Source organism: Staurois parvus, unplaced genomic scaffold (genome assembly GCF_062004578.1).
Source record: "Staurois parvus isolate SC_StPar_1 unplaced genomic scaffold, SC_StPar_1.0 ptg000090l, whole genome shotgun sequence".
NCBI lineage: Eukaryota > Metazoa > Chordata > Amphibia > Anura > Ranidae > Staurois > Staurois parvus.
The window spans coordinates 10,699,759-10,724,945 of NW_028317886.1; the positions used below are offsets into that span (position 1 = coordinate 10,699,759).

Genomic DNA, 25,187 nt, shown 5'->3' on the forward strand with positions numbered 1-25,187 from the left:
TAACATGCAACAATGTTTACTTTAGGCACAAAGAATGCAGAGCTTTATAAGATACACTGTTCTTCTGCTCCCAGGCAGTGAATAAGTAAAGTATGCTTTCAGCTCACCATCAAACCAATGCAATTGTAGCTTATAATCGATCTCTTCTCCCTGTATTAATTATTGCAGCTTGTAGCTGTATCCCAGCCTGTTGGAAACAATGGCAAGCTCCCTTTATGACACAATGGCTGACAAAAATAAGAGAGACATACTGGTTGGAGGATTCATTAACTACTGAAATAAATTTCTTTTTAAGTGGCACCAACGGTACAAGTTCTTACATACTCCTGATTACTAAACTCTTTTGGACACCAGGTGAGACCTGGCAGACTGAGACAGGTGTCATTATTATTCTTAACTTTTTTTTCCTTTTCTCTTTGAGTTCGGCATATGGTAATGAATAAAGAATGTTTTGTGTTATAGTGGAAAGATGCCATACCAAGAGGGGAAGGGGGTGACTTAATTTTTCTTTTTTTCCTTGCTTCCTTTTAGATGGTTAAATGTAGTGACTCCTTACAAAGCCTGTTTTTGTTTAGGACGCACAGGTGTTTGTGCAATCTAGTTTGGTTAAATAATTTTGTTAGTTTTTTTCTTGTTTGGTAATGTATAAAAATTGTCCTTAACCTCTTCACTCTGGCTGAACGCAAATGTGTGCCTCCCGACGCCTGGGCCTAGACAAGGAGCGGCTGCACATTTGCGTTCTATTAAAAAAGAACATATGTGCTGAGAACGCACGCCCTGCGCGCTCCCAGCACACGTCCGGTGCTCACAGAAAGGTCCCGATATCCTCCTTCGATCGGGACCTTTCCCGATCATGTGACCGCCGTGATGCCGTGTCACGGCGGTCACATGACCCTAAACCCGGCCCCGCCTCCTGGCTTCTGAAACCCTTAAAGGGCCGGGAGGCGCCGGCGTGAAGGGGTTAAAGTGTGACTAAACCCACCCCAGTAAAATCAGTCTGTATATGCAGTAAAGCATGCTTGTCATACTCACTGTGGAACTTAAGGGGTTAATCCTCTGCATTGTGTAAAAAGGATGTTTGATCATGTCTTCTCTGATCCTCCCCTCTTTCCACATTCCCCATTTCATCTACTGATAGAACACAGCCTTGGGAACACTCTGCACATGCTCAGTTTGCTGTGTACGGCTAGACAGTTTTTTTATTTTTCTTGGGAGAGTGCATGTGATCAGCACAGGGCCAATCAGCATTGTCCAGACAGATGGTCAGGGGTTATGCAATCTCATAGGGCAGTGGGAGGAGAATGAAAACTCCTCCTACAAGCTTTAACCAGTGCTCAGCTGGATAGTGATAGACTTCACAAGACTGCTATATACTGCTGATGATAAAAGGCATTTAGCAGTTTATATTTACTAAAATAATTGCATTTCCATGTTGTGTGTACTGAAGAAAAGATCAGATAGAGTGAATGCAGGGTCCTAGGTTTAGTAACACTTTAAGGCTGCTTGCCCACTGCAGCTTGAAAAAGCTCAGTATAGCGTTTCTTTTTTACTGAGGTAAAATGTAGCCCATTATTTATAATGTGCCTTTGCACACAGGCATGTAAATACTGTATTTGCCATGTATTCCTCAGTAAAAAAAAAAAAAAGAAGAAAATCTGCATTTTAGGTCAGTAATTTACGCCGCGTGTGTGCAAATGCGCACAAATATGCCCATATGGGCATAACAATTTATGTATTATCCCTAAGAATATATTGAGCATACAAATACAAGCATAAATATGTATGAATATTTGCAAAACAAATGCCTGAAATTTCTGCAAAAAAGCAGATGTTCAAACCTCAGTACCGCGTGCAAGAGGCCTAATAAATAAAAACTATTAAACAAAACAAAACATGTTTTTAAGCAGTAGGTGACTCTGATTGGCAGCAAATAGTCCATTCTCAAACATATGAATCCAAGCAGTAAAAGGTATTGCAGGCTGACCAGGTTGTGGAAGAAAAGATTGCTTCAGGAAACTATGGTCTGCCAACTAGGACCTACTAGATGTAATTGTAATCAGAGATGGAGGCAGGAGAGAATGCAAGCAATTTTACAATACAAAAATGTTGAATTTCCAAGTTATAAAGGCCTGTTGCACATGGGAGTAAAAAAATGCTGAGTTTTTTTTACTGATCCGAGATACAGTGTTGTCTATGGGACATTGCTTACAGCTGAGTAGAGATCAGTAATACAGCGTTGAGTAAGCAGCAATTGCAAATTGTTCATTTGAGTGCAGGATTTTGCTCACGTGCTTACTTGTTTACATGAGTATAAAAGATTATATTACAATACTGGCAACGAAGAAGAATTTTACTCATCATATGCTTGCACACCTTTACTCGTCTATACTCAACATTACTCAGGTTTTTACACACAGCTTTTGGCCTCTTGCACACAGGCGTCACAATTTCCTAAGTAAACATCAGTAAATTACGATGCCCTTGTGCAAGGGGCCAATACATTTCACAATATAACTGGGCATATGGAATATAAATGTTAATAATACTGGGTTGGATACAGATCAGCATTAAAAATCTCTCTGAAATCCAGGTTATGTGATTAGCCTCTCCCCTGATATATCCAAACCACTGCCAGTTTGGGAGTTGTGCCACTCAGAGTTTATGATATCCTGTAAATTGGTGGTGCCAAGTTGTGGCAGCATGTAGACTGTTTTTGGAACAGGATCACATGTGCTGGTCACATAGACAGAATTGTAGGTATTTCTGTAGCCACCTACTGTGCAGTACACACTGCAGCTAGTCACACCTTTGACAATGCTTGAGACATTGGGGCTGATTTACTAAAAGTGGAGAGTGCAAAATCTGGTGAAGATGCGCATGGTAGCGAATCAGCTTCTCACTTCAGCTTGTTAAATTAAGCTTTGACATAAAAACTGGAAGCGAATTAGTTTCTATGCAGAGCTGCACCAGATTTCATACTCTCCAGTAAATCAACCACTTTGTGACACATCTTCTGTAGGAGACCATGGGGTGTATCCTTGACAGCTAGGCTGCTAACATGGTGCTTGGGGACATATCATGGAAACAGGAAGAGAAGCAGTGCCCAGTTTAATTTGCCCCTGCAATGTAAGAGCATAAAAAAGGGGTAACATAACATTGACTTTCAAGCACACATTACACTTTCCTTTTCTTTTACTTCACTTTTTCTGCATTCTCCTTAAATATTTATGATAAGCCTCTAGTCCAACTTCAAAGAAAATTGTCTTTATAAAAACAAAAAAGTACACAGAATGAAACCAGTAACATTAGCCTTAGAGTATGTGAAAAGTTTCAAACACTTTGAATACCTCTTTAAATAAGACTGACTTTATCAAAAATCTTGCAAATTCCTTTTTATCGTCATTAACCAACTTAAAGCGAATCATAAAAAAGAAAATAAATATGAGAACAACCAGATACATTCAGTACCTGAAATAGACTTAATCTTTCACTGGATAATGGCACAATAAAATCATATTCATGACTCAGAATTTGTAATGAGCTGATAATTTCTTCTAATTGCGCTTTTAAATTTCATAAATGAGCCACAAGTGACATGTATCTCATTAAAGAGCGTATGAGATTCTACAATGCGGCTTTATAAGGGAGCTGCTACTTGTATGGATGGAGTTAATCATGCTAATCCACAGGGATTGAAAGCTGGCAAACCCCAGCAACAGAAAGCAACAACAGGATGTTAAATATCGAACAATAAAAAAAAAAAAGTCAGATAAAGTGCCAAATAGCTGACAGCAAATAAGGGCTGAGCTGTATGATGTATTTTTTATTCCCCTGGAAAATGAGTTGATGGCTCTGGTAAGGGGTGCTGAGTGATGCTTGATCTAGCTCTCAGCCAAGAAAAAGGAAATATTAAGTATAAAGAATGTGCGGTTAAGAGTATAACCCAATCGGACCAAGGGGGGGATCAAGATCAAAAGGTCTCCTTGTGAGTACTTGCTTTATGCCACTGCCACTGTTTTGATTGGCCAAAAAATGTGAACTTGTGTATTCAGTTAATATCGTGTTCCAAATACTCTATTAGAGGTCCTGAAATACCTGACATCAGTCAAAAGCAGTTTTTATAGCCCTTGAAGGTAAACTAAATCACTTACACATTGTTCAGCTTACGTTATGCAGGCAGACTAGCCACAATGCAAGTCAGGAATAAAAAACATTTATGATATATTACCACCCGAATTCCATTGCCATCACAGTTAATTACTTAGTTAGTAAAACCTGGCTTCCACTTCCAAATGTCATTTTCATGTGAGGTCGGCTGACATGGTAAAAAAAAAAAAGAAGGAAAACAAGCATGCAGTGTATTAGAACCTTGATTACTAGCCACACATGAATAATGGATCATTTGATATTGTGTGGTAAATTACATTCAAGTGACGTAACTCATAACAAAGATCAAACACGATATTTAAGATGTCATATCCTGAAAATGCACCTCAGAGCCTAACCCTTTAGACAACACATAAAAATACAAGTGTGAGAGTGGCAGTACATTTATTGTAATGTACAAATATGCATTGAACTTTTATATTGTTTGGACAGACACTTCCTTCAAGGAACTTGTATACCTTAATTTTCTATACAGCCAAGTTGCTCATAGTTAAGGTACAGTGGTTTTCCCTGGGTTAAACTATGTCCTGGGTGAACAGTGTGGAAGAGGTAGGTAATTGTATTTGTATACAAAACTAAACTTGTGCACCTTCATGTAAAGCTCTCTATACATTTTACAATTTCATTGTACACACTCTGTTAAATTTGCCAAGAAGTACATGCTGGCCCACCTGTCTGAAAAAAATTGAATGGATTGGTTAGGTAGTTTCTTGCATTACATTTCTTGTTCCATAGTCATTGGTAAACATAATGGAGATTGTACAAACCCCTTGGGATTACGTGGAGTTTTGCATGAATTGGGCATAAAATGTGCTCTGAACGTCATCTAAGTCTCTAGAAGAACACAGTCTGCTGAACATAATACTACACAAACATTAGATGTTGCCATGGTTTAATTGCACATAACATGTAAACATTCACAGTGCAGGGAGGAAAAAGTATGTGAACTTTTGGACTTAATAACTGGTTGACCCTCCTTTGGCAGCAATAACCTCAACCAAACGTTTCCTGTAGTTGCAGATCAGACCTGCACAACGATCTGGAGTAATTTTGGACCACTCCTCTTCACAAAACTGTTTCAGTGTAGCAATATTCTTGGGATGTCTGGTGTGAATCGCTCTCTTAAGGTCATGCCACAGCATTTCAATCGGTTGAGGTCAGGACTCTGACTGGGCCACTCCAGATGGCGTATTCTGTGCTGTTGCAGCCATTGTTTTGTTGAATTACTTGTATGCTTTGGGTCAGTTGGCGGACAGATGGTCGTACGTTTTCCTGCAAAATGTCTTGGTAAACTCTGGAATTCATTTTCCCATCAATGACAACAATCCGTCCAGGCCCTGAGGCAGTAAAGCAGCCCCAAACCATGATGCTCCCTCCGCCATGTTTTACAGTGGGGATGAGGTTTTGATGTTGGTGTGCTGTGCCTTTTTTTTGCTCCACACATAGTGTTGTGTTCTTCCCAAACAACTCAATCTTGGTTTCATCTGTCCACAGTATATTTTGCCAGTAGTGCTGTGGAACATCCAGGTGCTCTTTTGCAAACTTCAAACGTGCTGCAATATTCTTTTTGGACAGCAATGGCTTCCTCCGAGGTGTCCTCCCATGTACTCCATTCTTGTTTAATGTTTTCCTTATTGTAGATGTGTCAACAAAAATGTTAGCATGTGCCAGAGATTTCTGTAGGTCTTTAGCTGACACTCTGGGATTCTTCTTTACCTCATGCAGCATTCTGCGCTGTGCCCTTGCAGTCATTTTTACAGGATGACCACGACTAGGGAGAGTAGCAACAGTGCTAAACTTTCTCCATTTGTAGACAGTCTGTCTTACCGTGGACACATGAACATCAACGCTTTTGGAGATACTTTTGTAACCCTTTCCAGCTTCATGCAAGTCAACAATTCTTGATCGTAGGTCTTCTGAGAGCTCTTTTCTGCGAGGCATGGTTCACATCAGACAGTGCTTCTTGAAATCAGTAAACCCAAAACAGGTGTGTGTTTTTTAAGGGCAGGACAGCTGTCAGCAACACATCCAATATCATCACACTGATTGGAGTCAAGGTTGGCTCACTCCTGGCTCCAATTAGCTCTGGGAGATGTAAAATGATAAGAGCAAACATGACTGATACAGTCACAGGCCTGTGGCAGAGATAAGGAAAATAATAAGTGGCATAGTACCCCCTCATGTTGAGGACAGACCTCAAGCTATTTTTGTTTGTTTTTTTTGGCATCAGGTCAGCCTTTAAATCCACACCAGATCCAAAAAACTTGGTTTGGATTGTTGGGGAATCCCCACAAAGTTTTTTCTTTACATTTTTTGGTGCTTGTCCATTGAAGTCTATGGGGCCAAAATTGTGCAGCAACCACAAACCACATCCTTTTCAAAAAAACATGTCGTGCTGTGCTGCACTTATGTGAATGAGCACCATCGAAAATAATGCGATTTCTATTGTGGTTCTATGGAAATCACAGGCCTTAAGGCCATACCATATTTGTTTGTGTTAGTCCTGTTTTACTTAGTTTCCTCTCTGTAATGTCCAAAATAATTTTGATTGGGACATTTACAATTTTTCCATTGGATGTATCACAGACTCATCCTGCTTCTAAATGAAAGCCCTAAAACAGACACTGCTTGATTAAAATATATTTAAAGCCAAAGCTTTTATTTTTTTACTTTTGACTAAGGTCAGAAATGGTTAAAACGTGTTTATTTTTTTATGTATGTGTCTTATTTGGAAGAAACCTCCCCAAAGTCTTTGAGAACAAATGGAGTGGGTGAATCTACTTTGTTACTAGAGACTTGACTTCTGAGATGCTCTCGGCAGGTATTTCACGCCAAGGGCAGTAGAGATAGGGTTATAAAGGCCAAGTCAGTTCTGGAGTTGGTATTATGTGAATCAGAGTGGCAAGAGAAGAATTTATCTTCAGGATGGTTCTACATCCATACATCAATAAATACATATGAATGTACCTAATCCAAAAAGCCACCCTGAGACTTGTTTGAGCTGTTCAGTTGATATATTGTTGAATCTAGGATGGCATTAAAGTTGTCAATAAAAGAGGTCGCTTTGTCATCTCCAGGGCCAGGAAGGAAGGCAGGAATCAAGAAGCGGGAACATAAATATTTGCCAGAGTTAGGCATATTTAAACTCAATATATATAATATGGGGACCAAAGAGGTCTATTTAATAGGCATAGTCGCTTTCTGAAGTGACTTGGAAAGAAATACAAAGATTTCACAGGAGTTGTATGGGTGGCATGAAATATTTTACTATCCAAGATTTTTTAAGAATCAGAATTTTAGATTCTTAGACTGTGTCTCGTGGTTGCTTACCTCCAGCAGGAGAGCCTGGTAGAAGCTTAGACAAGGTGAGGGGGCATCATCCTGTGTTCCTGCAGCATCCATGTATCGTGGCACTGCAGTCCTGACCTGAGCAAGACCACATGTGCTCTGCCCAATCTTAATCATGCTGGAATCAAGCAAGTTTTTTGGCCACCGAGGGCTGGCACGTTTGAACAATTTTCACCAGGTGCTTTGGCAAATGACTGTACGGAGCTTATAGTAGATGTACAGCTGGTTGTAGGCAAGGATACAGCACTGGATGAGCGGTAGGCCATAGTAGAGGCAACAAATCTACAGATCTAACATGCTTCCAAGTCTGCCATCAGGCCATCTCTTTGCACAACCAGGAAGACTGAGAGAAGATAGAAGTGCCAGCGATGTACAAGGAAGAGGTTTGCAACTAAAGTGTATATTAAGTGCACACGATGGTAAAAGCTCCAGGGGATGCACTTTTTATGTGGTTTAGTTCTGTTTTGAAGTCATTGTAAAGGCTCAAGGTTTTCTTTACCTCCATGCATTTTATGCATGAAGGTAAAAAAAAAACCTTCTGTGTGCAACAGTGTCCTTAGCCTCCCTAATACTTACCTGAGCCCCATTGCGATCCAGCGACGTGCATGAGAGCCTCATCTCTCTGGGGACTCTCCCTCCTCATTGGCTGAGACGATCAAAGCCAGTAAGCCAATGAGGAGAGAGAGGGGCTCATGAGCCTCTGCCCTGCATGTCCATTCACACATGGTGCTGCGTCTTGGGTGCCCCATAGGAAGCTGCTTGCTCTGGGGGCACTTGGAAAGAGAGAGGGGCCAAAAGTGCCAGAGGGTGATCTGGGAAGAGTAGGATCAGGGCTGCTCTGTGTAAAACCACTGCACAGAGCAGGTAAGTATAACTTTGTTTTTGGTTTTTTTTTTAACTGCCTTCAATATCACTTTAAGGCCTTTTTTAAAACCAAGAAAAAGTTTTTGCAAAACATACATTTAATGGCCACTGAAGCCCTGGCAGTCCTTAGCAGTCCCTACATCAAAGTGAAACTAAATCAGAAAGATACACAGACAAAGGTTTCCTGGCCAATAAAGAAAAGATTCCTTGTAGAGTCTGCTCTTAGGCAGGGTTCACGTTCACTCTAAAGGTTATAATGTGTTATTTTAGTAGATGTTGGGTATCTGAAAACTCAGTATTTGTTTAAAAAAGAAAAAATATATATATTTTAGTGTGTGTGTGTGTGTGTGTGTGTGTGTGTGTGTGTGTGTGTGTGTGTGTGTGTGTGTGTGTGTGTGTGTGTGTGTGTGTGTGTGTGTGTGTGTGTGTGTGTGTGTGTGTGTGTGTGTGTGTGTGTGTGTGTGTGTGTGTGTGTGTGTGTGTGTGTGTGTGTGTGTGTGTGTGTGTGTGTGTGTGTGTGTGTGTGTGTGTGTGTGTGTGTGTGTGTGTGTGTGTGTGTGTGTGTGTGTGTGTGTGTGTGTGTGTGTGTGTGTGTGTTAAAATGTGCTCTGAACGTCTTCTAAGTCACAGCAATAGAAGAACACAGTCTGCTGAACATAATACTACACAAACATTAGATGTTGCCATGGTTTAATTGCACATAACATGTAAACATTCACAGTGCAGGGAGGAAAAAGTATGTGAACCTTTGGACTTAATAACTGGTTGACCTTCCTTTGGCAGCAATAACCTCAACCAAACGTTTCCTGTAGTTGCAGATCAGACCTGCACAACGATCTGGAGTAATTTTGGACCACTCCTCTTCACAAAACTGTTTCAGTGTAGCAATATTCTTGGGATGTCTGGTGTGAATCGCTCTCTTAAGGTCATTCCACAGAATTTCAATCAGGTTGAGGTCAGGACTCTGACTGGGCCACTCCAGAAGGCGTATTATGTGCTGTTGCAGCCATTGTTTTGTTGAATTACTTGTATGCTTTGGGTCATTGTCCTGTTGCATCACCCATCCTCTGCGGAGCTTCAGTTGGCGGACAGATGGTCGTACGTTTTCCTGAAAAATGTCTTGATAAACTCTGGAATTCATTTTCCTATCAATGACAACAATCCGTCCAGGCCCTGAGGCAGCAAAGCAGCCCCAAACCATGATACTCCCTCCGCCATGTTTCACAGTGGGGATGAGGTTTTGATGTTGGTGTGCTGGGCCTTTTTTTCTCCACACATAGTGTTGTGTGTTCTTCCCAAACAACTCAATCTTGGTTTCATCTGTCCACAGTATATTTTGCCAGTAGTGCTGTGGAACATCCAGGTGCTCTTTTGCAAACTTCAAACGTGCTGCAATATTCTTTTTGGACAGCAATGGCTTCCTCCGTGGTGTCCTCCCATGTACTCCATTCTTGTTTAATGTTTTTCTTATTGTAGATGTGTCAACAAAAATGTTAGCATGTGCCAGAGATTTCTGTAGGTCTTTAGCTGACACTCTGGGATTCTTCTTTACCTCATGCAGCATTCTCGCTGTGCTCTTGCAGTCATTTTTACAGGACGACCACGCCTAGGGAGAGTAGCAACAGTGCTAAACTTTCTCCATTTGTAGACAGTCTGTCTTACCGTGGACACATGAACATCAAGGCTTTTGGAGATACTTTTGTAACCCTTTCCAGCTTCATGCAAGTCAACAATTCTTGATCGTAGGTCTTCTGAGAGCTCTTTTCTGCGAGGTATGGTTCACATCAGACAGTGCTTCTTGAAACCAGTAAACCCAAAACAGGTGTGTGTTTTTTAAGGGCAGGACAGCTGTCAGCAACACATCCAATATCATCACACTGATTGGAGTCAAGGTTGGCTCACTCCTGGCTCCAATTAGCTCTGGGAGAAGTCATTAAGCTAGGGCCTCACATACTTTTTCCTCCCTGAACTGTGAATGTTTACATGTTATGTGCAATTAAACCATGGCAACATCTAATGTTTGTGTAGTATTATGTTCAGCAGACTGTGTTCTTCTATTGTTGTGACTTAGATGACATTCAGAGCACATTTTATGCCCAATTCATGCAAAACTCCACGTAATCCCAAGGGGTTCACATACTTTTTCTTGCAACTGTATGTATATATATATATATATATATATATATATTAAGCATAAATTGCAGTTTTCCTGGAATGGAGTTCAAAAGTATAACCCATCCCTAGCATGTTGATATTCGTACACATAATAAGTTGGCCAGCATCGCTTTAATTTGGTATAAGTAAGATTTATTAAATGTCTGCACTGACTGTTCTTTGACCTTACTTTATAGAAAATTGTGTTTCAATGCATTTGGAAAATAAATGTAACTACTGGCAGCAATGGCATTTTTAAATCGATGATTCCTTATACACCCAGAGATATTATGATGTTTCTCTGAAATGCTACCTATACGAGGAAGATGTATTTCTCATAAGCTAGATGCTCTATCAGTGTTACCACGCTTGGACACAGTAATTTCAAAAATAAACCTGACTTTTCTCCACTGCAGTCAAGCAAGCTTGGTGACCAACTAGCACTAGCTGTGATTGGATGAAAAAGGAGCAGGAGCACACTGAGAGGTTATCCCTCTGCTCTCGTCCCCTGTAAGCAAACTTCTAGGGGTTCATTAAAAAGTGTTTTCACATAAGATTCACATACGTATCACTCAAGACTCATAAAGGATTTTTTCTAATTAAATTTGTGAATCTTGTGTGACATTTATAAACAGACCAGTGACATTGACAGTACTGTGCAATGCAGTAGAGCCTAGCTTACAGTACTGCCACTTTCTCTCTCAGTTTCTCGCTGGGAAGGGGGTTATTATAATTGCTACTATGAAGACAAACTGAGGGACTATTTAATATACTTTTAAAGTGGAACTCTAGGCAAACAGCTAATTATACAGCTAGAATACATTCTGTATAGGTTTACCACTATATCTATCAAATCATTTTTATTGTTGGCCAGCTCTTCTTGATGGACACACCTCTGCTAGTTAGGAACATCACTCTGCTTCTTCCTGGATTACCATAAATATCTACTAGGTCAACTTTCTGCTCACTGGAGGCGATGATGCTAATTTATTGAGGATTCTTAAAGCAGTGGGGTGCAAAGGAACATTTATTGCTGAACCAGGGATTTTAATAGCTTAAAGTGGACTTCAGATATAGATTTTGTGTTTAATATGTGCATGATACTTAAAGGAACTCTGCCCCATCTTGGGTTAATGCTAAAGTTAACCCCCTTCTAACCTGATATGGTGGGTTGAGCCCACCCATGTAACCCATTCCTGCCCTACTGTGATCCTCCAAAAACCACCACACTCCCACACTGTCATCTTCTTTGTGATGTCATCAGGAGGTTGATTGTCTCTTCCAAGTCTTAGCAGCCAACATCCTTTGCATGCTCAGTGAGTTCTACTCAGCCCTGAAGCCTCTCGGGATCCAACACGTGAGTATCCCAGGAACCTTTGAACTGGATGTGGGGGGAGTGGGGGGCACACATCCTTCTGGCCTAGGCCAGAAAGGGGACAGTGCAGGCTGCTCTCCAAAAAAGGCATCCCCCAGAGAGGGGGCAGGGGGAATAGGTGGAAAAGCAGTATATTTATACAAAGTATAAAATACTGTATGATTTATGTTTCTTAATGAGTCATGCTGTGTAAAATCAATAGGATCCTGGACCCTTTCTGCTTCTACAGCAGTGTTGCTTCATTTGAAAACATTCCTCTATGGAGATCAGCCCATGTCATTTTCCTATTACAAATACCAAGGCAACTGTAAACTTCAATTACATCTCTGAAAAGAGGGCAACATGATGGTCGCAACAAAACTGTCCTTGATTAACAATATCTTATTCTTCTGCACAGACCTCTGCCCCAGTTTTCTGTAGTAGAGAGATCATCCAGCACAGATAGATACATTTCTCCGAGCTGTAGCCTTGCACATAAACGTTAGAGACAGCGACTTCACAAGCATGAAAAAGGATGTTGCACTGCATCACTGTCAGCATAGCACATTGACAAATGGAATGCTCAAAGCCATGGCCCCATTTTGTCAACAAGTCAGAAAGGGCTATTGGACAGCAATGCTGAGTCATATAGTTACAACAAAGTCCTTTCATTTAGTGAGTGAGGTGCTTTTTACTGCAGCCTATATTGCAGTGCCGAGAAGGAGAAAACATCCAAATCATACCAAAATTTTTGAGGACAAATCCATGTACCAGCCAGGCTTGCTCATGCCTACTGTAACTACATTTATGATGGGAATTTGTTTTTAAGAGCACCTACTAATACCTACTGAATATCAGCCATGATTGAGGATCATGTATCTCATCCAGATATTGCAGAAAGCTTAACTGCAGATCCAGACACTTAAATGAAAGCTACAATGCTAAAGGTTACATATCCAGAGAAGAATGTGGACACCAAAAGAGATAGCAAATATTTCAGAATATGATTTGCAGAATTAAAAGCCATATTCTTACCATGGTTGTTTCCTGGATCGATCCAAAGCTGTTAATAAATATGTTGACTACAACATCAACTGGAATACCTGAAAATAAATGCAGGAAATATGAAAAAAATTAATTAGATTCAAGACCTCTTTACATCTGCCAACACACATTGTGCGCCATATAACGGACACACTGGTGGTGTGATGCATTGTTTACTTTTTTGAAACTTTATTGAAAGTGATATAAAAAAAATTTTAATTTTACTTTATGCACCACATTGTGTTGCAATCGACTGCATTGATTGACATGCTTTCACATACCACCACACATGTATAGTGTGAACAGGGCACAGAGAACAATTATCTTCTATGTGCCTTTGCATTGAGCCTGCATTGGTCAATGCAGCTCAGTGTACCAGGTATGTACAAGCCCTTAATGCTAGTACTTATCATTATCATCAGGATACTTTGTCAACAACTATACATTGGCGCTATATCATAATATGTGAGACTTTATTTCATAGAGAGAGAGAGAGAGAGAGAAGTAGAAAGAGCCAGAGTGTGACCAGCTATACTAGACCAGTCCATTTTTCTTCTTTATTGCTCCTGTATAGTTCCAATTTCTTATTTAGTTGTTTTTCTCCCCTTGCAATGCACCATTTTGTATCAGAAAATCAAGCTGAACGGTCACACAGCAGTGATGCCTGTTCAGTAAAACTGACCATAAAAGGCACATCACCCCAAATGAAACATTCTGATATGATGCTAATGCAAGGTCTGTACCATTTTGGGGAACCTCTAGATGAAGATAATGAGTGATTACAATGATAAAGAGCCTATTGTCATACATGGAGATATTCCAGAGATATTCCCACCAAGGAACATTTTGAGTGACTTCACCAGTCTTTCACCAAGTGATCAAATTGGGAAGTCCATTCCACCATCTCCTCTGTGACAAAAGAAACAATGATGATTTGGTCACTTTCAGTTTCAGAGCTGTCATTTCTGTTCTGTGCTTGGTTAGTTGCTCTGGAGAACAGAGGAGACACTGGGGTCTAATAGACCTCTGGTATCTCCATAAAGAGGGAGATATCAAACGGGGGGGGGGGGGGGCATGTTACTTACAAATAAAGTAAAGGCTTGTTTTTATTTAAAGAAGAACTATCATTACAAATGTTTAAAATGGTCTGCCCACCAGACCAGAAAGTCCAACCTCCCTTCCCTGCATGGAAAAACGGACAACAACTTGGAAGGAGACAGATCCATCATAATTGGAGTTTGGCTTGGCACACAGCACTTTCCAAAGACAAGCTGTGGCAAGAGGAATGCATTAAGCCAGGAGGCTTACACACCTCCTCCTGCCCTTTCATTTGTTTTGTCTTGGGAAAATGCTCTGAATTGAGAAAAGCTTCAGTTACAATGGATCTGTTTTCTTCCAAGCTGTTGTTGGATTTGCCATGAGGGGAGGGATGCAGGTTGGACTTCAACTAGATTTAGGAAGCACCTAGGGACATGGGACAAAGTACTACATGTACTTCCTCCCATGGTGGGCAGACCAATGTAAAATTTTTAATGATAGTTCCTCCTTAATATTCTTTTTTTCACAAGGAGCTGCAAAAACTGAAGCTAAGCACATACAGTCCAATTGTACAATTGTGTTAGATTTACAAATACTGCGTGACACAATCAAGAGGGTGCTCACAAGCTTGATATTTTTTCTGTTTCAGATCCAAGACTGTGAATTAGCTTACCTTCCATGGCTTCTTAAATGGCAAGTTAATGGCTGAAAATGTAAGAGTTTGGCATTGAATGTAATTATTAATTTTATAATAGCACAGGATGGATCCTCGCTTGACTAAACAATCATTTTCAGCATAAAGTCAGTGCATTGTAAATGACGTGTTTGTCACTGAGGGTTTCATTTTATTCTGTAAGAATATAGATTGGAGTATTTTATTTATCTCTTAGTTGTAGTTTTAACTGCTGTTTACTTTAAACTAATATTCTTCTTTTTACATCAGAGTGGAATCCCCGCTAGACAGCAGGTGGTTATTATGTGCTCATAAACAATTAAGCCTCTCTAGATGACATAAATGACCTTTCCCATTTTTTTTAAATACAGAGGAAACATGTCCAAGTGAAAATTGGTCCCTCTGCAAAATTTATTTTTTTGATAAATAGAAGATTACAGATTACATTAGTATGTATGCTTGGTTAGAAACTAATTCTTAATCTTCTGCTCAATTTTTCACATTACAAATGCTTTACCCTAATCACAGTATGAAGCAGCTAAGAGAGAAAGAGGTATGTGGTAAATTATACAGAGCAGAAGTCTGCCAGTGTTCTTGATGTTGCTGCGTGGGCTGCAATTCCACTGACAGTGTTCTAGTACAAAATTGGTTGCCATGGCAACCAGCTTTAGCACTACGGTCAAATAAATACATTTTAAAATCATACACTTTTCTGTATTTGCTCTAGTCCATTTTGTAGCCCTGTAGTTTCTCCTGATTCATGCATCTCTGTGATTTGCTTTGAATTCTTGAACACAGTCTAGAGATTTGTAAATTTGTAGGCAAGTAAAGATGCTTCAATAGTCAATAATTGTAGAAATAAAAAAAAAAGTTTAAATAAGATAGATTGGGTGGCTTGGCACATGAAGCTGTAGGACATGTCCTTCGGCAGCTCCTGGTCCAAACTGCTCCTGTGGGGATATCTACCCTCTCCTCCGCTCCTCTCACCCCAACTATGGGCAGGAACCAGCACCGGAACCCCAGGATGTCTGCTCCAGAGGCGACTTGGGCCATCTCTTCACGAGGTCCGCGGCTGCAGCCTCTCACACTCTGGTCGGCAAGATGGCGCCGGAGTCTCCCTCTCCACCGGACACAGGGCGGTAGGCCGACATACAGGTGAGCTTCCGAGGCTGCCTCCCCTTCCCTGGAGACTCTGACAGGCTTTCCCAGCGCTCATGCAGCCTTTCTCCAATGTCCATATGCTCCGGGGATGACTGAGATATGCTGTCCCACATCAGATCCCTATATTCCTTGATTAGATCTCTACCTACTAAAGAGGACTTTGAACACTGTGTAAAGCGCATTGAAAACGCATACAAAGCAGGAGATTTTGGATCTTAAAAAAGATATATATGTCCGTATGGAGGAAATTGAAAATACATCTGATGGTCTCTGTAACGCCTTGCAGTCTCATGAAGAGACCCTTAACTCTCATACGGTCTTGCTTCAGCAACTTATGTACCAACAAGATGACATAGAAAATAGAAACTGACGCAACAATATCAGAATTTGTGGTATTCTGGAATCAGTAGAGCCTAAGGACTTAGGTATCGTTGTTACCGCTATTTTTAACCAATTACTGCAACAGCCTAAAGATACGCATATCAAACTGGATCAAGTGCATCGGACATTGGGCCCCAGGAACCCTGATCCCTCCGGTGTTCATGATACTTTGTGCAGAGTTCATTACTACAAGGTTAAGGATGCTATTATGCGTGCGGCCAGCACACAAGATACCATATTGTTTAATGAGACTCCTGTCATGCTCCTCCCCGATCTCTCCCACCAGACGCTGAATATGCGCAGAGCCCTTACTATAAGATCGGTTACCAGTGCAGGTTCCCTTTTCAACTCCAAATTTCTCATAATGGCACGTCTGCACAGTTTCACACTCTGTGGGATTTACCCACCTTCCTTGGCACCCTTGAATTACCCCAGGTGTCTTTACCAGACTGGCCTTTTCCACCACCAACACCTGGATTACCTATTACTCCGCAATGGCAATGTCCAGGCAAGAAGAAGCGCTCCAGGTCCTCTTCTCACAAGGTCCCAGATGACTGAATGACTCTCCGCTTTGAAAAGGGAGGTTCCCTCCTTCTGTTTTCACCTAAATGGGTTTCCGCCCCTGCCATATGGCCATGTGGGGTTACGCTAGTTTGCTGATCCTAATGTTATTGCCTTAATGTTGTTATTATTACTTATGATTGCAAAATGTGTTTTTTTTTTGTGACTTATCTGATCCGGATTGAGGTGGGCACCCAAGTCCCCCTATATAGGTTTCTGTGGTGGATGGTGGGGAGCTCCTTCAATCCTTTCCAGGGGTTTTTTTGCTCCTCTTCTTTGTGGCCTTCCCTGTATTCATAGGGAACTGTATTCCCGCCGGTCGCGGGTTTGCACATCTATAGAAAAGAAGAAGGCTTGTTTTCCTCTTTGTTTTGAGGGTATGCTTTGAACATTTTCCATTATGTGGGTCGCTCTTGCAGTTGAGTGGCCTACTTTTTTTTATTTTTCCCTCCTGGAGGCCTGGGCATTTGCTCTATGTGCCTTTGATGTTCCCCACCTAGGCCTCTCAGTGTTATCCCAACGCACTGTCTGATATTTAGATGGTTCTCTGTCTATTAGCTATAAGCTGTTGGCTCCCTGCCTTTTCTCTGCTGTCTCCTTTTACTATGTCTATATGTCTACTACTCTTTTCTATTCTCTTTTCCTCTCTCTCTCTCTCTCTTCCTCTTCCCCCATCCCTCTCCCTCCTTCCCCTCCCCCCGGGAATCAGGACTGACACAGGATGGTGCCACCTGCGGCATTCCCCTCCCTCGCCTTTTATCTCATATGGCGGGTCTTACCCCAATTAGCTTTTCCGATGTAAATTGCAGAGGGTTTAATACACCGGAGAAATGGAGTCAGATTCTCTATCATTTCCATAAATCTAGGTCTCAAAATCTATTCCTCCAGGAGACCCATTTCTGCTCGGATAGCATTCCAGTTCTCCGTAACCGTTACTATACACAATGGTTTCACAGCACCAATCCACAAGCCAGGTCTAAGGGGGTGTCGGTGGTCTTCCATAACACTTTTAGCCCTGAGGTCCTGGACCCCCTTATAGATTATTCTGGTTGATATATTTTTTTTTAATTGATATGTCAGGATTTTATTTTTACGGTGGCAAATATTTATGTACCCAATCAAGACCAGGGTCAATTTCTTTCTGCGACTTTTATCAAATTATCTTCCTTTGGTGGTCTGTTTCATCGTGGGGGGTTACTTTAATATAGCACTCTCTCCTGCTTCAGATACCTCCTTGGGTAAGTCCTCTATCTCCTTCCCCATGCTTGCTCAAATTAAGTCCCACTTGATTTGCAGTTAGTGGATGTCTGGCATGTTTTACACCCTACGGAGAGGGACTACAGTTATTATTCGGTGGCATACACTTTTTTTCAGTATTGATTAGTTTTTCATTTCTCAATCTTTACTCGATTCCCCTATTTCGGCTCCAATCGGTCATTCTTGTGGTTGGACCACTCTCCTATCCATCTCACCATACATAATCTCCCCACATCTTCCCATTGCTCTTCTTGCCGTTTAAATGACAATCTGCTCAAAGATTCCCTATGTGTGGCAGATGTCAGGAGAGCCATTCAACACTTCGTTCTTGATCATGCTACAGATACCAAAGGGTCCCCTCATCCAATGGGAGGCCCTGAAATGTGTTCTTCGGGGGGTTTTATCCAACATGGCTCTCGTTTGAAGAAAGCCCAGATTCTCAGTTATCGCTGCTCTAGAAACTTCCCATAAGCAAACACTAGATCCCCTGGTCTCTGTAGTCTAACTGATCTTCTTCAATTGCTAATTTCCTACACCCTCATTGTGCGCAATAAGGCGAGTAACACCCATTATTCTTAGCTAATAAATGTGGGCAACATTTGGCACGGGTGCTCCATCCCCACCCGTCCCGTCACCCAATCCAGTGTATCAAGGCGCCCGATAACTCACAAATTTACCATAACAAGGGAATTTCTTCGGCATTTGAACACTATTATTCTCAACTTTACAATTTACCTCCTTCAGCCTCCTGTAATTCCGCTGGTCCTTATCCTTCTGCTCTGTTGCAGTATATTAATGATACGGCGTTGACAGTTGTTGATACACAGGATTCCTTGGATCTTGATGAACCTTTTTTGGTGCCTGAAGTTCTAGGTGCAATCAAGGTCTAAAATCCGGTAAGTGCCCCGACCCTGATGGATTTTCTCCAAGGTTTTATAAAATGCTTGCCTCCTTACTGGCCCCACTTTTAGTTAAAGCCTTCAATGTAATTGGCAGTTCTCATCTACCCTCTCAGGCTTTTATTTCTGCCAATATATCTGTCATTCCTAAACCATCCCTTTGCAGTACCTACCTTCCAATATGTCTACTTAACTTAGATGTTAAGTTGTTTGCAAAACTCATGGCGAATCGTCTGTCCCCACTTCTGCCTGTTTAATACACCAAGATCAGGTGGGTTTTGTCCCAGGCAGAGAGGCTAGGGATAACACCACCAAAATGATTCATCTCATTTCCTATATCAGACAACACAACTTGAAGGCATTTCTTCTCTCGTTTGACGCCGAAAAGGCGTTTGATCGAGTTGACTAGCATTTTTTATGCCTTACCCTGGAGCAGGTAGGTTTGGGACCTGGGTTTATCATCCCTTTATTCTCATCCCACTGCGTCGGTGCTCGTGAATGGCACATCCTTCCCATCCTTTCCCATATCAAATGGCACTAGACAGGGGTGCCCTCTTTCCCCCTTACTTTTTGTTTTGGTTATGGAACATCTTGCGCACGCTATACGGAATAACGATTCTATTGCTGGTATCCAAGCCCCTTCTTTCCATCACAAACTCTCTTTATATGCGGATGACCTTTTGGTTTATGTACAGCAGCCACACATTTCACTCCCTAATTTACTTCAGGAATTCCATAGGTTTGGTTTGTACAGTAAATTTAAACTGAATATTTCTAAAACGAAGGCATTGAACATCACTCTCCCCGACAGCATGCCATCGCATCTTTGTTCTAATTTTTCTTTCCAATGGCGTCCTAAAGCTATTTCCTATCTCGGGGTTTCTATACCTTTCAATCTCTCTGATCTCTACTCGCTTAATGATCTCCCCCTGTTATCTCATACGCGTAAAGACTTAACTTCCTGGGGAGCTTCCTCCTTGCCCTGGTTTGGACTTATTAACACCCTTAAGATGGATACTCTGCCTAAATTGCTTTATGTATATAAGACAATACCTATTTCCATACCCAGGAGTTTCTTCTTTTCATTATGGTTTTTATCGATCCGTTTTATTTGGCACCGCAGCTTTTCTAGACTGAAACACAAATTGTTTACTTTACCCGAAACTCCAGGAGGGAGTGGGTTTGCCAGATTTTGAACTTTACTACAAAGCCGCCTTGTTGGCGCATATACTTGACTGGTTCCCGCAACCCTTCAGTAAAGCTTCTTTTATGGTGGAACAAGACCTGTCCCCTGTTGACCTTTGAGCTCTCCCTTGGGGCTATGGCCTCAACCTGCACCGTTTCCCTGGCCTTTCGCCCTTGACCCTGGCTGTTTTGCGACTGTGGTATAAGTGTGGCCCTAATGTCCTCTTATCTTCTGACCCGTCCCCACTGTCACCTCTATTCATTAGCCCCTCTTTTCCACAAGGGTCAGGGTCCTCTGCTCTTGGCCCCTTTTCCCGTACTTCGTGGCTGGTAGCTCGTACCCTTATCCACCCTTCCTATCCTTCCGGGTGGCCCAGAGGACTGGCTTACCGCTTTACACCTATCCTCTACATCTCAAATACATCGTCCGCTCTCTGAGCGGGTATGCTCCCTCTCTGCGCTTCCCAGACATCAGACATCTCTCATACTGAATTTCCACCTTATACTAGGGCATGGCCTGGAGATTTGGGCAGATATATATCTGATGACAAGTGGCTTACCTCGTTCCATTTTACCCATAAATCTTCCATATCACTCGCAGGAAAAGAATTTTAGGCTGCTTTCATGATGGTACAGGGATCCCTGCTCTTTACATACGGTATTCCCTTCTACATCCGACATGTGGTGCTGCGGTGGGCACTCATCTTCATATCTGGTGGGATTGCAATAAAATCCGGCCCTTTTGGTCCCAGGTCTTTGATATTTATAATAAAATCTATGGTGAGTCCTTGACCTCCTCTCCTGAAATTGCTCTTTTGTCTATACTACTGGGCTCATTGGCCACTCAGAAGAAATTGCGTTTCTATTTGCAGCTCACCAACTGATACCTCTTTTTTGGAAGACAGCCACCACTCCCCCTTTGTCTCTATGAGTCTCCACGATCAATGACATTATGCGCATGGAAGAAATGTTAGCGTTTACTAATGATACTTATGAGAAATATAAGATGTTGTGGTTGGTCTGGCTCCATTTCTCTTCTCACTTACCCTTAGGGAGTTGTTGTCACCTATAGTACCCCCCTAGACCTCATTCACATAGATTATTGGGCTCTCATTCAATTGCTCATGGGTTGGTTCCTCCGCCCTTTGCATTACCTGTCTATGTCTTTTCCCTGATGTTCGACCGGGGTGCTCATGCATATACTAAGGGCCTGTTATACTTTTTTTTTTTTTTTTCAGGGTTTTTTTGGGGGTGAGGGGTTTGCATGATGGTTTTATTACTTTTCCCAGAAGTTTACATAGAGCTAAGTACAATTTCAAGCATCCTCAACACTATTCTCAAGGTAGCTTTGCATCTTTGGTGATATCCTTGACCAATGGGGTTGCACATTACACAACGATGCTCTGATGTAAATTTTCTCTTTTGTAACAGTAGGTCTGTGTAACTACAGAAGGCAGATCATGCCACTGAGCAAGGGATCATTTTCACTTGCAATAGCATTCTGAAGAGCGATTCAGGGGGAATTTAACAGGCTGTTAAGAGCCATTATGTCACTTCATTTTTGTCTATTTTATTCTTTAAAAGACTGCACTACTGAATTGCATCCATGTGTTGGGTGCTATTGTGCACCCCCATTCACTTGAATGTGTCGCCATACAAGATGGAAGGGATAATCTTTACCACGCCATATGTATAGCCCCCTTCAGCTGCCTCTGCAGCTTAATGGGGGGCATTAAAAACTAGGTTCAGCTGCCTGTTGTTACTGTGCCCACCTATAAGTGTAAACTAGGCCTAAGAAAGTTGGTGCTCTTTTAAAATGGCAGCCAAGGAGTTGAAAAATTGTTGGCATGGTTTTACCACTCCCACCTGCGCATTCTAATCCTAACATTACAGCTTGACTGGGCTGTACACATGACGGGGCCATGGATTTTTTAACTTGGGCTGCAGAGTCCGATAGGCAGCCCATCCTCTCAAACTCACCAAATAAGATTAAAAGGGGCTGCACCAGAACCGCTAAATGCTTGGTTCACAGTAAAACTGCTATGTGACAGTAAAAAAAAAGAATATAAAAAAAACAAAAAACAAACAAAACAGGCATCTGGATCACTTTTCAGTGAGCAGTCTGCCAGTGAGAAAGAAGCCTTAGAGCCAGCCTCATAATCTGCACAACAGAGGTGGTTAAGAATCTAATGTAACACAAGATTCTAAGATGAATTAAAATGGTTCTAAAAAGTCTAAAGTTTTTTTTACCTTAATGCATTCTCTGCATTAAGGTAAAAAACCTTCCACTGTATGCCCCCCTCCCTCTCCTTCCCTAACACTTACCCAACAGGTGTATCAATCCAGTGATGTGCCCAGCTTTAGGTCTCTCCCTCTCTTCCTGGTCTCAAAGGCTTTGCTGAGAACAATGGGTGCTATTGGCTCCTGTTGCTGCCAGTCAAAGCCTATGAGCAAGAGCAGGGGGTAGGGCCGAGCCTTACTGTGTGTGTCTATGGAAACACATAGCCCAAGTTGGGATCGAGCCCGCACATCTGCCCCCATAGAAAGTGGTTAGCTATGAGGGCAGACACAGAAGTGGAGGGGCCAAGATCACTGGGAGGAACCCCAGAAGAGGAAGTTCGAGGAGGCTCTGTTTAATGCCATTTCTAAGTAGAAACCCGTTTATTATTTTAATAAAAAAGTGACTTTACAATCACTTTAACCACTAGCCTACAGGGCCCTTATACCCCCTTCCTGCCCAGGCCAATTTCCAGCTTTCAGTGCTGTTACACTTTGAATGACATTTCCGCTGTCAAACAACACTGTACCCATATGACATTTTTTTGTGACAGATAGAGCTTTATTTTGGTGGTATTTAATCACCTCTGGGCTATTTATTTTTTCTTAAACAAACCAAAAACCACTGAAAATTTTGAAAACAAATTTTTTTTCTTAGTTTTTGTTATAAAATTTTGTAAATAAGTGATTTTCCTCCTTCACTGATGTGCGCTAATGAGGGTGAACTGATGGGCACTGATAGGCTGCACTGATGGACACTGATAGGTGGCACTGATGGGCACTGATCAGGAGGCACTGGTAGGTAGCACTGATGTGTATTGACAGGCATCACTGATTGGCACTGAAAGGCAGCACTGATACATGGCACTGATATTTGGCACTGATAGGCAGCACCGATAGGCGGCACTGACTGACACTAATAGGCGGCACTGACTGGCACTGATAGGCGGCACTGACTGGCACTGATAGGCGGCACTGACTGGCACTGATAGGCGGCACTGACTGGCACTGATAGGCGGCACTGACTGGCACTGATAGGCGGCACTGACTGGCACTGATAGGCGGCACTGACTGGCACTGATAGGCGGCACTGACTGGCACTGATAGGCGGCACTGACTGGCACTGATAGGCGGCACTGACTGGCACTGATAGGCGGCACTGACTGGCACTGATAGGCGGCACTGACTGGCACTGATAGGCGGCACTGACTGGCACTGATAGGCGGCACTGACTGGCACTGATAGGCATTGATAGGTGGCACTGACTGGCACTGATGGGTGACACTGAAAGGCACCTCAGATGGGCACTGATATGTGGCATTGATGTGCACTGGTGTGCACTGATATGTGGCATTGACGTGGCACTGATGGGCACTGGCACGAGGCACTAATGAGCACTGACATAAGGCACTGATGGACACTGACATAAGGCACTGATGGACACTGACAGGTGGCACTGCTGGGGCTACACTGATCATCAGGGCATACTGATCATCAGTGCCCTGATGATCAGTGTACATGTCCCCTCCGCGGAAAGCCGTTTACCGGCTCGGCTCTCCTCACGAGCTGTCAGTGTGACAGCTCGAGAGGAGAGAAATGCTGATAACATTTCCCTGTTTACATGTGATCAGCTATGATTGGACACAGCTGATCACATGACCGAGCCGACATCTTCGGCTCTTTGCGTGATCGGTGATCCGCTGTGTCGAGGGACACAGCGCACCGCTGATCGCCACGCTGCACGCTCCCTGCGCCACGCATGTGCAGTGAGAATGGGAGGACATCATATGACATCCTCCCAGAACGAGAGAACCACTTTGCGCCCGTCATATTACTATATGGCGGGCAGGAGGTGGTTAAAGATAGCAAGGAGCCATACAATGACTTGTTTTTTTCCCCCTAATAGTAAATGTGTCCCAGCCTGAACCCTAGTCGCATAGATATTGTTTTTGTCCCTAGAACATACAGCAATAACTTTCAGGTTGTCAGAACACAGATATGCGGTAAATTAAAAGTAAGAACATTAAATCCCTGTTAATTCCTTTCACCTGTACATCATTAAATTGTTTCATCTAATAGCAGGCAAAACACAATTAGATTGCATCTGTACACCTGCAGCACATTCTTCAAGCCTAGAGCTCTACAAAAATGACAGCTATCACAGCTTGCTTTTATCAGGTCAGTAACCATTTACTACAGAGCATCTGTCGCCTCAAACTTTCCAATTTATTAGAAAATGTTATTAAAACTTCACCTATGCAATGTGCTCTGTTTTCAATGGCAAGCGTGTTTGGGGAAATGGTCGTTTGTTTACCACCTACTTCACCAATATGTACATTAGTCAGTTTGTTATAGCCGACTCCTGCCGAAAGGCCCCTGGGGTTACCACACCATTTGGACAAGTAGCAGGTTCCTTCCTTCACTAACATTCACTGGAGTTCTCTCTTCTTTTTAAAGCCCAAGGCCAGCAGAATTTGTTTTTCTTTGGTTTAAATATAGTAGGGATGAATGGGTTAATGAGAACTTCCACCATGTTTTAATTCCTCATCCTGTAGGCCGGGTCCTTCCCACTGACCCCAGGGCCCTTTACTCTTGTTGTAGGGCCCTTTCTGCCATCTTGCCCCCCCCCCCCCCCACATGGTAGCAGAACCCAAGGGCCCAGGCACAAGTGCGACCTTCATGCTTCTAGTAGTTCCAACATTTTATTTTTTGCATTTTTATTATTTCTTTGATTTTTTTGTAGAAGCCCCGTTGTGGGGCTTTGATGGAATATCAGGGGTCTAAACAGACCTGTGATGTTTCACCTTTGAGAAAGACACAGCCT

The 25,187-nt window shown here is 42.2% G+C and overlaps 1 protein-coding gene across 1 annotated transcript in view; it reads right to left on the bottom strand.

The window, feature by feature from the left end:
• The window catches only part of GLRB (glycine receptor beta), a 165,608-nt gene that overhangs the window by 47,809 nt on the left and 92,612 nt on the right, over nt 1-25,187 (bottom strand). Inside the window, exon 4 of the mRNA XM_089670411.1 lies at nt 12,923-12,990. Within this exon, the coding sequence (XP_089526537.1) occupies nt 12,923-12,990 (68 nt within the window). The remainder of the gene's footprint in view (nt 1-12,922; nt 12,991-25,187) is intronic.